General features: G+C 55.8%; 1 protein-coding gene across 1 annotated transcript in view; it reads left to right on the top strand.

Annotated features, from left to right (window-relative positions):
* Positions 1-13,310, top strand: part of CORO2A (coronin 2A) — a 63,635-nt gene extending 50,325 nt beyond the window's left edge. The window contains exons 5-13 of the mRNA XM_055135446.1: positions 2,542-2,721; positions 3,220-3,336; positions 4,763-4,867; positions 5,529-5,625; positions 7,087-7,199; positions 7,346-7,436; positions 8,194-8,486; positions 10,559-10,696; positions 10,834-13,310. Of these exons, the coding sequence (XP_054991421.1) occupies positions 2,542-2,721; positions 3,220-3,336; positions 4,763-4,867; positions 5,529-5,625; positions 7,087-7,199; positions 7,346-7,436; positions 8,194-8,486; positions 10,559-10,690 (1,128 nt within the window). The 3' untranslated portion in view covers positions 10,691-10,696; positions 10,834-13,310. The remainder of the gene's footprint in view (positions 1-2,541; positions 2,722-3,219; positions 3,337-4,762; positions 4,868-5,528; positions 5,626-7,086; positions 7,200-7,345; positions 7,437-8,193; positions 8,487-10,558; positions 10,697-10,833) is intronic.
* Positions 13,311-13,569: the final 259 nt, after the last annotated feature.

Here is a 13,569-nt window from a genome sequence, read left to right as displayed (position 1 = left end):
CTCTATGTGGCCCCCAAGATGTGGCCCCCAATGTTTGAGCTCAGAGCCAGGAATAAGCCTTGAAACAAAAACGAACAGGAAAAGCTTTTCCTCCCGTGCAGTGGCCGGCCAGGCTGTGGGCCCTGCTGACTGGAGCATCCCCTGCTGCGGAGACGCTGCCTGACTCAGTGTAACCAGCCCAGCTCTTCTCGGCTCCTTTGCCGTGAGGCTGGGGTCAGCATGGGCGCGGGGCTTGCTAACCCTTCTGGGCGTGTCCAGGCTGGTAGTTGGAAGCAGTTGGGAGGTCCTCCCTCCTTCTGAGCAGAAGTGCTGTTTTATTTTTTTATTTAAATTTATTTTTTTTTATTGAATCACCATGTGGAAAGTTACAAAGCTTTCAGGCTTAAGTCTCAGTCACACAATGATCAAACACCCATCCCTTCACCAGTGCACATGTTCCACCACCAAGAACCCCAGTATACCTTCCCTCCCACCCCCACCCCCTTGCCTGTGTAGCTGATAATTTTCATTTTACTTTCTCTTGACTTTGATTACATTCAATATTTCCACACACAAAAAAAATTCACTATTATTGTTTGGAGTTTCCCCCCCAAAATCAGACCTGCTGACAAGGAAGCATTTGATAATTTATTTTCCATTGCTGAGAATGAAGAGATATGAGGTTGTGCAGTTTTGGATTTCTGTATTTTAGTAACTAAATCTAGGGAAATTTCTGCCAGAAATTGCATCATTGCAAGCTCCTACCTCTCTTTAGTGGTCCTTATAATATGGCGTTCGCCACACCTTCTCCCCTCCCCCCCAAAGGAAAAGCCGAGAGAGAAAAACCTTTCCCCTCCTGGGGTGGCATGGGGCCATGGCTTAGTTCACAGTCTAGAGACATTTCTGCAAGAAGCTGCTGGTACCAAAAGTAGTTTAGCTGGCCTCCAGGACCATGGTCATCCAGCAACGGAGAGGCCACACACGTGCGGCCACTCAGGTCACATCTCGGCAGAGAGCCAGGAGTGCTCTGTTTTATTCGACCATCCCCAGCAGATCTCTGGGGGCAGCTGGTGTCAGAACGGGTTGCAGACTACAGCCCTGAGTTCAGGTCTGCAGTGTCCGGGGCTGGTTTGGGGAGGGGCCTGGGCAGGCGCTCAGGGCTTCTCTGGTGACCCCCTGGCCTGTTGAAATGCTCTTTATTTGGAGGAGGGAGGAAAGTGTGTGTATATGGGGGGGGATGGTCATACCTGGCCATACTTGGCAGGAGGCCACTCCCAGCTCAGTGCTTGGGGTTACTTCCTGTGGTGCCCACACAGAGGGAACCACACGTTGGCGGGATGGTCCCTGCGCCTCGATCACACCTGCCCCTGCCCACGGGGTCCCAGAAATGAGCACCTGCACGTGGGGGCGCAGGCTCTGCAGCACACTTCAAGGGGCACTCTTGGCAGTGAAGGGGGTGGCGGGAGGGATGGCCCGGGAGCTGGGCCGTGAAAGGCAGCTTCTCTGGGTGGGACGGGAAGTGCAGCTGGGAACTGGGAAGCCCCAGGATGGGCGCTGGGAAGCCCCTGGATGGATGGGTCCTCCCGCCAGGCGTGTTCTGTTGCTCAGAGGCAGATGGTGTTTTCCTGGACACAGCCTGACGTCCAGCTCCCCCCTCCAGGATTCGTGCCCCCCACCAGCCCTGCGGCCAGACTGCCATCTGCGGCTTCCCCTGGGGAGATACAGTGTTTCACAGCAGCCTGGCTGGCGGGGTGACTGTGGGTCCCCCAGGGCAGAGTATGAGGGAGGGGGCACTGCGCTCACAGCTGGCTCCCTGCCTGGAAGGGGATGGTCTGTTTTTGTTTGGGGGGCCACACCCAGAGATGCTCAGGGGGGTTACTCCTGGTTCTGCACTCAGGGATCACTTCTGGAAGTGCCGTATGGGCTGCCAGGGTTTGAAACCCAGAAATCTGCATTCAGGGCTGTACTGTTGCTGCTCCCGCCCCAGTTTTTCGGTTGTGTGCATTTCTTTTTTTCTTTCTTTCTTTCTTTTTTTTTTTGCTTTTTGGGTCACACCCGGCAATGCACAGGGATTCCTCCTGGCTCTGCACTCAGGAATTACTCCTGGCGGTGCTCAGGGGACCATATGGGATTCTGGGAATTGAACTTGGGTCGGCCGTGTGCAAGGCAAATGCCCTACCCGCTGTGCTATTGCTCCAGCCCCAGTGTGTGTACATTTCTTTGCTGTACTATTTCTCCAGCCCCTTATTTAAAATTTTTAAATAAGCGCCCTGCCTCCTGTACGATCACTCCAGACCCAAGTAGCACCTTTATAGTAAATGACTCTTCCCAACCAGGAATATGTTGTATTTCTTCCATCAGTTCATATTTTAAGGTGTTTTTTTTTGTTTTTGTTTTGGGGGTACATCCGGTAATGCTCACAGGTATTACTCCTGGCTCTGCACTCAGGACTTACTCCTGGTGGTGCTTGCAGGACCATATGGGATGCCGGGATGGAGCCTGGGTCAGCCTCCGGCAAGGCCAGTGCCCTTCCCACTGTACTCTCTCTCTCCGGCCCCACAGGTGATGGTCTGGAACCTGGATACGCCAGAGTCTGTCATCACGAGCCCTGTGAAGACGATTCACTGTCACCAGGACGTGATCCTCTCCATGTCCTTCAACGCGGATGGCAGCCTGATGGCCACCTCTTGTAAGGACCGCAAGATCCGGGTCATTGACCCTCGCTCAGGGACCAGCCTCCAGGTGGGTGCAGGGTGTGAGAGGAGGGGAGCTATGGGGAGGAAGGGACTGTCAGGGTTCGGGCCCACCCCCTGGGAGCGGGAGCTTTCGGGAACACAGCGCCCAGACCTGGCATTTGTCAGCCTTGTGAAATGTCCCCATGTTCCAAGAGGAAACCCCAGTTTCCATGACTTTGGCCCACCTGGGGTCTGACTTCAAAGCCTGTCTGGTGCCTGGAGGCCTGTGGTGGGGCATCAGGGCAGCACCCTTCACTACTAGGTGCCCCTGGGCTGATACTCTGCCCTGGCCTCAGTAATCGCGAGATGAACCAGATGATGCTTCGAGAGCTCGGAACTGGATGAGAGTGTCCCTGGCAGAAAATAAAAGGGCTCTGGGAAAACTAGCGGGTGGGAAGGGCCCAGAAGGCTGGAGGTGGGTTCCTGGGAGGCAGAGGCAGGAAGGATGGAGTTCCAGGCAGAAGGGAGCAGAGGTTGAGCGGAGATCCCTGACCTGTCCCTGCAGGAGTCCAGCTACAAGGAGCACCGTGCCAGCAAAGTCTTGTTTCTGGGGACCCTGAAGAAGCTCTTGTCCACAGGCACCTCCCGATGGAACAACCGACAGATGGCCCTGTGGGACCAGGTGTGTCCCAGCACCACCCCCCTGCCCCCACCGTTACCCCTCAGGCGAGCACGGCTTGCTTCACTCACTCACTAACTCATTCACTCTCTCGCTCACTCATTCACTCACTTGTTCACTCTTTCATTTACTCACTCATTCACTCTTTTGCTCACTCATTCATTCACTCTCTCATTCACTCATTCACTCTTTTGCTCACTCATTCACTCACTCACTCAGTCATTCATTCATTTGCTCACTCATTCACTCACTCATTTACTCAACTTTTTTTTTTTTTTTGCTTTTTGGGTCACACCTAGCAATGCTCAGGGCTGACTCCTGGCTCTGAACTCAGGAATCACTCCTGGCGATGCTCCAGGAACCATATGGGATGCTGGGAATCGAACCTTGGTTGGCCGCATACAAGGCAGACACCCTACCCGATGTGCTATCACCCCAGCCCCCACTCTTTCATTTACTCACTCATTCACTCTTTTGCTCATTCATTCACTCACTCTTTTGCTCACTCATTCATTCACTCAGTCATTCACTCACTGATCACTGTTTCACTCATTCTCTCACTCATACATTCATTCATTCATTCACTCACTCACATATTCCCTCTCGCTCACTCACTCACCCATTCCTCAAGCCTTGAAAGCAGGGTGCTGAGGATACCCAACAAGGAACCGCTGACAGCCCAGGGGGATAAACCCAGACATTGTGTGGCTCATCTTTCAAGAAGTAAGAGGGAGCCGTCCCCAGGAGAGGATCAAGCCCCCTCATTATGGAGAGGGGAAGTGATGGAGTCAGGCGGGGAGCGGGGAGGGAGGCATTCGGAGAGCCCCCCTCTATGCAGCGTGAGCAGCTGGAACAAAGACTGGGAAGGCGATCCAGGCGGGCAGGAGAAATGGGCCCCACAGGGCAGCTGGAGGTGGGGTCGGGCGAGGGCCAGACCAAACAGTATTGATTTGGAGGAGAACTTGGCAGCAGTCACGCAGATTAAACCAATGGTTTGCACTCTCTGAATTTCCCTGTGCATGCATTACAATAAATAATAAAACAGGCGGGGGAAGGGTGGAGTGAGGTCAGGGCGAGCGGGCGAGATAAGATAGATGCTGGCAAACTACATGGTGAATAAAGAATAGAAGGAAAAACGAAATGCTGGCAAAAAGGCAAAAAGAGGGCGTTGCTCTCCCTCTCTCTCTCTCTCTCTCTCTCTCTCTCTCTCTCCCTCTCCCTCTCTATATCAGTCTCTGTCTCTCCCCCCCACCTCCTGTCTCATGCAGGAATTGTTTTTTTGCAGGGGGCGTGGAGGTGTGGATGGGAGTCTTGGCCACCCAGGCCCAGGGTGCTGGGAGGGGGGTGTTGCGGGGACCTCTGAGTGCCGGGAGACCGTGCAGTGCCCTGGGCTGACGCCCGCCCCCGCGGCCGGCCCTCTCCCTTGCAGGACAACCTGGGCATGCCCATCGTGGAGGAGGACCTGGATGGCTCCTCAGGTGTGCTGTTTCCCTTCTTTGACGAGGACACCAACATGCTCTACATGGTGGGGAAGGTCAGCCTGGCACGGGAGGGAGGCGGCGGCCCGGACCCCCGAGCCTGACCCCGCAGTGCAGGGCCCTGGGGAGTAGGACAGGGCAGGAAGAGGCAAGAGTCTCCGGCCAGTCCCTTGTGGTCACCCAGAGCCCCTCTCCCATCTTCTGGGCTCCCCCATAGCGCCCGGGGCTGGGGCCAGAGCTCATGTTGGACACCCCAAGTCAGTGCCTCCCCACGGAGGCTCGGGTGAGGAGGGGCCCACCAGCGCTTCTCTGATGGGGTCACCTTCAGACTGGAGGCAGCCAGTGGCCTGCTGGCCACGCCCCGCAATGCCCCCCCTCCACCCAGTCATTATGATCCCACAGCACAGAGACCCCCCACAGTACCCCGCTGGGTCACCTCAGGCCAGATCACCTCTGACCCTCGGGCGTACCTCTCAGGCGTAAAGTGGGCTCTCATCTGTTCTGCCCTGGGCTAGGGTAGGTTTGGGGCCCCAGCTGGGGGGACCGAGTCTTGCCGTGAGGACCACCCTCATGCGACCTAGTGTCCCCTGGTGTGTGGTGGTTTGGCCACCTCCTCCCTCTGGGTGGGACTTCTGTAGCCTTCAGTGGGGGGCCTGGTGGGGGAGGTTGGGGGGTGCTGGTGGGAGCCAGCTCTAAATGGACCCCCACACTCTTTAGGGAGATGGGAATATCCGCTACTATGAGGTGAGCGCCAACAAACCTTACCTCAGCTACCTGACCGAGTACCGCTCCTCCAATCCACAGAAGGGGATCGGTGAGCAGGGGACCCTGGGGTCGAGCTGGGTGGGGGGGTGGGAGACAAAGATGAGCCAGTGGGGGTCATTGCCTTCATGGGGGCTCGGGCCAAGGCGTGCAGGAGGGTGTCTGGGAACACCAGGAGAAAGTCAAGGAAGGCTTCTCACGGAAGGCGGCCTTTAAGCAGCACCCAGCTCAGAGAGAGGATGAGTGTGGAGCTGGTGTGTGGGTGTTAGGAGGGAAACCGCTGTCTGAGCAGCTGGAGCAGGAGAATGAGACAGACCAGCCTGAGAGAGACCCTCGAGTGTGTGCCCCACTGACTTATTTTTTTTTATGGAAGATGGTGGGGAGGGGGGCTCCTGAGTGGGGGTCAGAGGCTCAGGGGCTGCTCCTGGCCATGGTTGGCCAGTCTGACTGGCAGTTCAGTGCGAGGCCCTGAGGATGCCAGTTTCTCAGGCCCTGCGGTGCCCACCTGGTCCACCTTGACAGTGCTTGGGGGCATCTAGGACTGCACCTGACAATGCTCAGAGGACCATGTGGTGCCAGGGATCAGACCCAGGTCAGCACATGTCAGCCTGCGCCCTGACCCTTGTACTCCTTCCCCACCCCTCCCTCCCTCCACTGACAGTTTTTTGGTGGGTTTTTTTTTTTTTTGGTGGGAGAGGGAGTTTGTTGTTTTAGGTTTTGGATTTGTTTGTTTCTGTTTTTTGGGGTTTTTTGTTTGTGTGTGTGTGTATATGTGTGTATGTGTATGTTTACCACACCTGGCAGTGTTCAGGACTTACTCATGGCTCTGCACCCAGGAATTACCCCTGGCGGTGCTCAGGGGACCATATGGGATGCCGGAAGTTGAACCCAAGTCGAACCCCAGTCTTACCCACTGTACTGTCACTCCACTCCCTCCACTGACTTTTTAACTTAGTTTAGGGATTAAAAATTAAAACTAAGAGCTGGAGGGATAGTATAGGGGGTAAGGCACCTGCCTGGCATACGGCCGACCCTGGTTTGATCCCTGACACGACCTATTGTGCCCTGAGCGACACGGAGAGTCACAGTCCTGAGCATAGAGCCAGGAGTAAGCCCTAACCACCACCAGGTGTGGCCCGATCCCACCCCCCCAAAAAAAAAATAAAAATAAGACCCAACAATGTATGACACCTCCAAGGAACCACCCAAAGACACGGCTGGATGAAAGCGAAGGGTTGGGGGTGTCTCTGGGGTCAAGACAGAGCTGGAGCTGCTCTACTGGGCACAGCAGGGGGTGATGTGGGTCCCTGGGGAGCCGGGCACAGCCCTCAGAAGCCCCCAGGACCAGGGACATCTTTGGAGGAGGGGAGAGGCCAGTTCCTGCAGGCCCTGCCCTAGAGCAGTGTTTGCTGATGAACAGTTTGTAGGTGGGAGGAGCAGGTGGACACTGGGCCCAGGCCTGCAGCCACCCCCCTCCCTTGTCCCCCCGCCCCTCCTCGGCCTCCTGCCACAGGTGTTATGCCAAAGAGAGGTCTGGACGTCTCTTCCTGTGAGATCTTCCGGTTCTACAAGCTGATCACAACCAAAAGCCTCATCGAACCTGTTTCCATGATCGTACCCCGGAGGGTAAGGATGAGGGCGAGGAAGACCCTCCCCAGAGAGACTTCCCTGGCCTCTCACTCCCTCTGGCATCCCCCGAGGCTCTCGGGGCCTGGGGTTCCTCACGTGGGGAGCCTGGCGGCCTGGTTCTCACGGCCCCGCTCTCCCCGCAGTCGGAGTCCTACCAGGAGGACATCTACCCCCCCACCGCAGGGGCGCAGCCTTCCATGACGGCCCAGGAGTGGCTCAGCGGGATGAATAAAGGTGATGCAACAAAGGGGCAACATGGGTGCGTGTGGGGGGTGGGGGGGCAATGGGGGGTCAGCACAATGGAATGTCCCAGTGATCCCAAGTGACAGAGAGGGGTCTGGCCTGCATCTCTCTCCTCCTGCAACTGTGGACGCAGGCCCCTGGAGGTCAGCTCCCCCGGGCCCAGGAAGGACTTTTCCTGGCAGGGAAGGCACTTGCCTTGCATGTGCAGACCCAGATTCTGTCCCTAGTGCCACAAAGTAACACCAAGATGAGAGTTTTGCAATGTATGAACACGTGAGCACCTAGGATTTGAAAATGAAAATAAAATGCCTCTGAACTCCACGACTGAGCGGAGAGTTTCAGCCCAGCTCCCCCCTCCACCATCCCGACCTCTCCCTGGGCTCAGTCCGCTCCACAGCCCTGACTCAGTTTCCCTGACCGTCAACCTCAGGACTGGCGCAGGGGCAGGAGGGGACCATCTCCACTAGCATCGCTAGACTCCCATTTCCTGCACACACACACACACACACACACACACACACACACTGTGATGATTCAGAGCCAAGCGCAGTGTGGAGGGTGGGACTGGATTGTCACCTTAAAGCTGAGGACAAGGCCTTGCCCGTGGAGCGGGGGGCAGGAGGAGGGGAGGCCTCTAGGCCTTCTTGGTGCAGCGCCAAGCCCCGGCTTGATCTCGAGGGTCAGAGGGCATCTCGGGGTCTGTGCCTGTCACTCAAGCCTCACGCAGCCCTTTGCTGTTTCCTTCCAGGGCCCGTCATGATATCCCTGAGGCCCGGCTCCGAGCCGCTGAACCTCCAGCCCCAGCCCAGCCCCCAGGTGGTGGCCCCACAGAGACCCACTTCCAACCCCATGCCCCCCACCTCGCCCCGGCCCCTGGGCCACGCGGAAAAGCTGGCCGTGGAAGATGGTTGGCGGCCCGGCTCCGGGGCCGTGGACAAGACGTCCCGGAGGGACCTGGAGCAGCAGGCGGAGGAGAAGAGGACCTGGGTGATGAACGGCATGGACATCTTCGACTACCCGCCACCCAAGACGGAGAACGAGGTGGGGGGCGGAGGAGGGGGCTGGGTGGGCGGTGGGCGACCTGCAGAGCAAGAAAGGAGGAGACACAGACACAGGGGGCTGTCACTGCAGCGCTTGCCACAGCTGTGGGTACCCCAGTTTCTGACTAGTATCTCAACTAGTATCTCATGGCCCCAAACAGCTTAAAAACAGTTGTTCTGATATCCTTGGGCTTTCTGTGCTTTCAGAAATGACATTTGGGGGCTGGAGTGATAGCACAGTGGGGAGGGTGTTTGCCTTGCACGTGACCAACCGGAGTTCGATTCCCAGCATCCCATATGGTCCCCTGAGCACCTCCAGGAATAATTCCTGAGTGCAAAGTAAGGAGGAATCCCTGTGCATTGCCGGGTGTAACCTCCCCCCAAAAAAAAGAAAAGACATTTGATTTTTGTAGGTCACCTTAGTATTGGGATTGGAGCAATAGCACAGTGGTTAGGGCGTTCACCTTGCATACGGCCAACCAGGGTTTGATTCCTCCGTCCCTCTCGGAGATCCCGGCAAGCTACCGAGAATATCTCGCCCACACAGCAGAGCCTGGCAAGCTACCCGTGGCGTATTCAATATGCCAAAAGCAGTTAACAAGTCTCACAATGGAGATGTTATTGGTGCCCGCTCAAGCAAGTCGATGGACAACGGGATGACAGTGCTACCTTAGTAGTGATTGTGGTGGTGGAGGCTTCTGAGGGGCAGGCCGTGCCCGGGATCAGGCTCGGGGCTTGGCACTCTTATTCCGACCTCTCTGCCCAGCCCATGCCAGCATTTGTAATGTGCTCTTGTGTGTCAGGCCTTGTGGGGTTTGATTGACCTGACAGCTTCTGACATCCAGGACTCTGGTGCTGGTAGGGACTGGACGAAGGACTGTGTCTCCTCCCTAGGGACCTCCTGGTGAACCGGGGACACAAACACTCCTACCCTCCTGGAGAGGCGTTAAGTACTGGTGGATGCTGAAGAAAGTCTACAGGGACCCCCAACAGTATTAGCCATTCTCTGCAGTAGCAACAGTCTTTTGTTTTTGTTTTTGTTTTTTGGTCACTTGGCGATGCACAGGGGTTTCTCCTGGCTCTGCACTCAGGAATTACCCCTGGAAGTGCTCGAGGAACCATATGGGATGCTGGGAATTGAACCTGGGTTGGCCGTGTACAAGGCAAACACCCCACCACTGTGTTATCGCTCCAGCCCCGGCAGCAGTCTTGAGAATGCTTGATAATTTCTTTTACCCCAATTCCCAAAGAAAGGAAATAAAGATCCAAGAGGGCAAGTACATACAGTTTAGTGGTAGTGAAAAACTAAATCCAGGGACTGGAGTGATAGCACAGCTGGTAGGGCATTTGCCTAGCACACAGCCAACCCGGGTTCGATTCCCAGCATCCCATATGGTCCCTCGAGCACCGCCAGGAGTAGTTCCTGAGTGCATGAGCCAGGAGTAACCCCTGTGCATCACTGGGTGTGACCAAAAAAAACAAAAAAAAAACAAACCCTAAATCCAGCCATACTTCAGGGCCAAGTCTTCTTCTTTCCTCTGTTCCCTAGGGGTAGATTTAAGGACCCAAAAAACAATGCCACTTGTGGGTGGGCTCAGAAAGAGTTCTGAGCTGGGGTCTCTGCCCTCCTGCCCCCTTGCTCTTCTGCCTCAATGTCAGATGTGAAATCAGGCTGAGTTCAACAGACTGGAGCACATATCTTACATGCAGGAGGCCCAGGTTCGATCCCCACATAAGGTCCTGGTGTGGCCTAAACATAGAAATCGATAGAGGTGGGAGTCAGAAGTATTGTGTCTGAGCCAAGCGACAGCTCACCTTGCACATAGCTGACCTGGATTGAGTCCCCCGCATCCTGTATAGTCAGTCCACTGAACACTGCCAGGAGTGATCCCTGAGCGCAGAGCCAGGAATAAGCCATGAGCACCTCCGGGTGTGACAAAAAAAAAAAAAAAAAGAGTTCCAAGGGATTAGCATACACCCCCAAAGCCCCATCGTTTCTGGGCCACAGGGAGCACTGTTACCTGTCCTAGCACACCCGCCCCGTGACCACCTCCCTCTGCCTTGCTTCCCCAGCTGCGGAAAATGTTCTATAAGCAACAGGAGGAGATCCGGCGGCTCCGGGAGCTGTTGATGCAGCGCGACGTGCAGGCCAGACAGCTGGAACTGGAGATCAAGAACCTGCGTACGGGCTCGGAGAGGTTCTGAGCAGAGGTCTCTGCCTTTCCGCCCCAGGGACACCACTGGGCTCAGGGGCACGGGGGAGGGCAGGCAGGATCCAGCCCCCAGTGCCCGGCCCCCCCCCCGAAAAATCACCCTCATTTCTTTCTTTTTTCTTTTTTTTTAACCAGAAAACGAAACCCTCAGTCGCTGAAAGATTCCCATGGGATGCGGTGCCGGTTTTTCTATTTGCCTTCTCAAAACAGCATTTTCTGAATTGACTCTCTCGACGAGAACCTTGCCTTCTGTGGAACTCTGTCTTGGGTGGGGCGGGAGGCGGGGGGAGACGGTGTTCAGGGATGAGCTTGGCTTCTAGAGGTGGGGTGAAAATGGAGTGACGCCGAGCTGGTAAGAATGGGGGAGACCCTGCGGGAAGACTGGTCCCCCCTCCCCATTCCATCAACCCCATTCCCGAAGCAGACAGGCCCTCCTCCTTTCTGTTGATTGGCATCTCTGGAGTACATCATTCTGCTAAACCTCTCTTCCCCAACAACTTCCTTTTGTTTACAGATGGGGAAACTGAGGCACGGGGTACGGCCAGAGAGTTCTTGTCCCGAGTCTGGGCTTGGCCGTTCTCGGGCTGACCTGTCCTTCCAGCTGTGCCCTTGGCTTGCTCGGTGCTCTCTGATGAAACATTTCCCCCTTCCGGGCTCCTGCCCTCCATCTTCCCGCAAGGGTGGGGAGATGGGGCAGGGAGTCCCAGAGGTGCTGCTCCCTACAGGATCTGCCCCGGACCCTGAGAACCCCGGGCCTGGGCCTGATGGCATTTACCTGGAGGCCAGGGGAGCTGAGCTCTCGGCAGGCACTCACAGGCCGTGAGCAAAGGGGCCGAGGGACACTTTCCATCAGGGAAATGAGTGGGGGTCCAGCTCAATTCTAGAACACAGACAGCCCCCTAGCGCCCATTCCTCAGCCCCGATCAGCTGGGTTGGAGGTAGACCCTGTCCCTTCTGCGGGGTGTCCCCAGCCATGTCACATGCTCTGGGACTTCACACTCCTCGAAAACTGAGGAGGCCCTCAGGGCAAACACACCTGCTCCGGATCTCGGGGGGTGAGGAGCGGCAGAGCCCCCCGAGTCCCCAGCCGGCCTTCGCGTGCCTATGTCCCTCCGTGACGAATCTCTGCGACTCTACCATGGTTTTCTTTTTCTTGGTGTTCAGTACCAGCTAGAGGTCTCGGGGGAAGGGGGCATGACTGAAAATTAAATGCATCCCCTCCCGACTCGGGGGTATCGGGTGATGCTAGAGCCATGGTTCTGGAGTGCTGGGGACCCCAAAGCCTGGCAGGGTCCGACTGAAGAAGCTTCAGCCCCCACCGCCACCCCCCCACACCCTCCCCACTATTGGCGCAGACTCCCCAGAGCAGGGTCTGGTCTTGTGGATGGTACAAGCCCCCAGGCGATGCCCAGGGCAGTGAGGAAGGCGAACCGGGCCTCCTCCATCTCTGTCTGCAGTGAAGATGGAGGCCAGTAGGAGGCGGCGGAGCTGGGACTCCAACCCAGAGTCTAAGACCTGCCTGGGGACCCCTGGACAGAACATTCAAGAGTCTTGGTCCCAAGTTGTCCCCCTGCCCTTCCCCGCCCCCCCGTGCCCCAGGTCTCTGGATGCTCCGGCTGCAGTAACACATTGGAGTGTTGTGCCCTTGGCTACCCCTGCCTAAGACCACGGCTGAGTTCCCACCTGCCAACACGCACCGGCCACCCCACTCCTCCTCTTAGCCTCACTTGACTCCGTCTCGGGGACTGGCCGAGCTCGCCAAAGGTCAGACTCCAAGATGTGGTCAGGGAAGCGGGTCTCAGGCCGAGGGCCCCTCCCTCTCCTGCTTCCCCGTTTACAGCCCTCCCTCCTCCACACCCGCCCTGCGGGATGGCCGGGGTGAGAAGGGAAGGCCTGGCTTCCCAGTGAAGAGGCACCATGACCAAAGGCACGGACTGCCACGGGGTCCCCGGGCGGGGTGGGAGGCTGGGGTCCTCGCCTCATAGCCCCCGCCTGCAACGAGACCCACACCTCACGCTTCTTAAAGACAATACCCAGACATCGTTGAACAAACTTTTTTTTTACATCAGAATAAATTATTTAAATTATTTTACAACAAGGGAAGAGGGATAGGTAATTTTTATCAATATTTTTAAAGCCATTAAAATTTGTTTTTATGTTCTAGACTGAGGAAGTAGAACTTACCCAGCATTTGACTGGGTGAGGCCTCCCTGTAAGATGAGCAGAGGGTGCCCGCCCCCCCCCCCCCCCCCGCTCTTTTCTTCATAGCCTGGGACACCCCACCCCCTACCCTGCCCCTCTGCTGACTGCTGACTCAGGAACTTTCTGAGAATGAAGACTGAATTGGGAGATGAGTTTTGGGGTGGATCCACCTTAGCTCTCTACAAATTATTATTCTTCCTGGAACAAAACTTGAGATTGTATCATAGAGGGAAACAAGAAGTTAGAAATCAATCTATGCTTTTCATATGAAACCGTGCCTGAAACTGATTGGTTTAATGTTTCTGTAATTCCTTGAACCTTTGTAAAAAAAATAATAAAAGTGAAAATAAATATGGAATTGTGCAATGGAAAGAATGTAACGATAATAAACACCTACCTAGACATTTTAACACCGGCACTTTGCGTGGCTCCATTTACGAATAGCCATGAAGTACTTCCTGTTTGAGGCCAACATCTGGATGGGAAACAGCTATGAGAGACTTAGTGTCAAGAGCTTGCCCTGCTGGTTGGGGAAAGGAGCAAGTTAAAGGGAGGTTAGGGTGTTCTGGGAGGGGACTCGAGGAAGACTTCCTGGAGGAAGTGGTATTTAGGTATCAACCTGAGGGACACATTGGGCAAAAAGGCATAGAAGGGTCCTCCAAGCAAAGA

This window comes from Sorex araneus, chromosome 1 (genome assembly GCF_027595985.1).
Source record: "Sorex araneus isolate mSorAra2 chromosome 1, mSorAra2.pri, whole genome shotgun sequence".
NCBI classification, from domain to species: Eukaryota; Metazoa; Chordata; class Mammalia; order Eulipotyphla; family Soricidae; genus Sorex; species Sorex araneus.
Note: the sequence above shows the minus strand (reverse complement) of the source record. Positions and strands in the feature narration are given on the sequence as shown.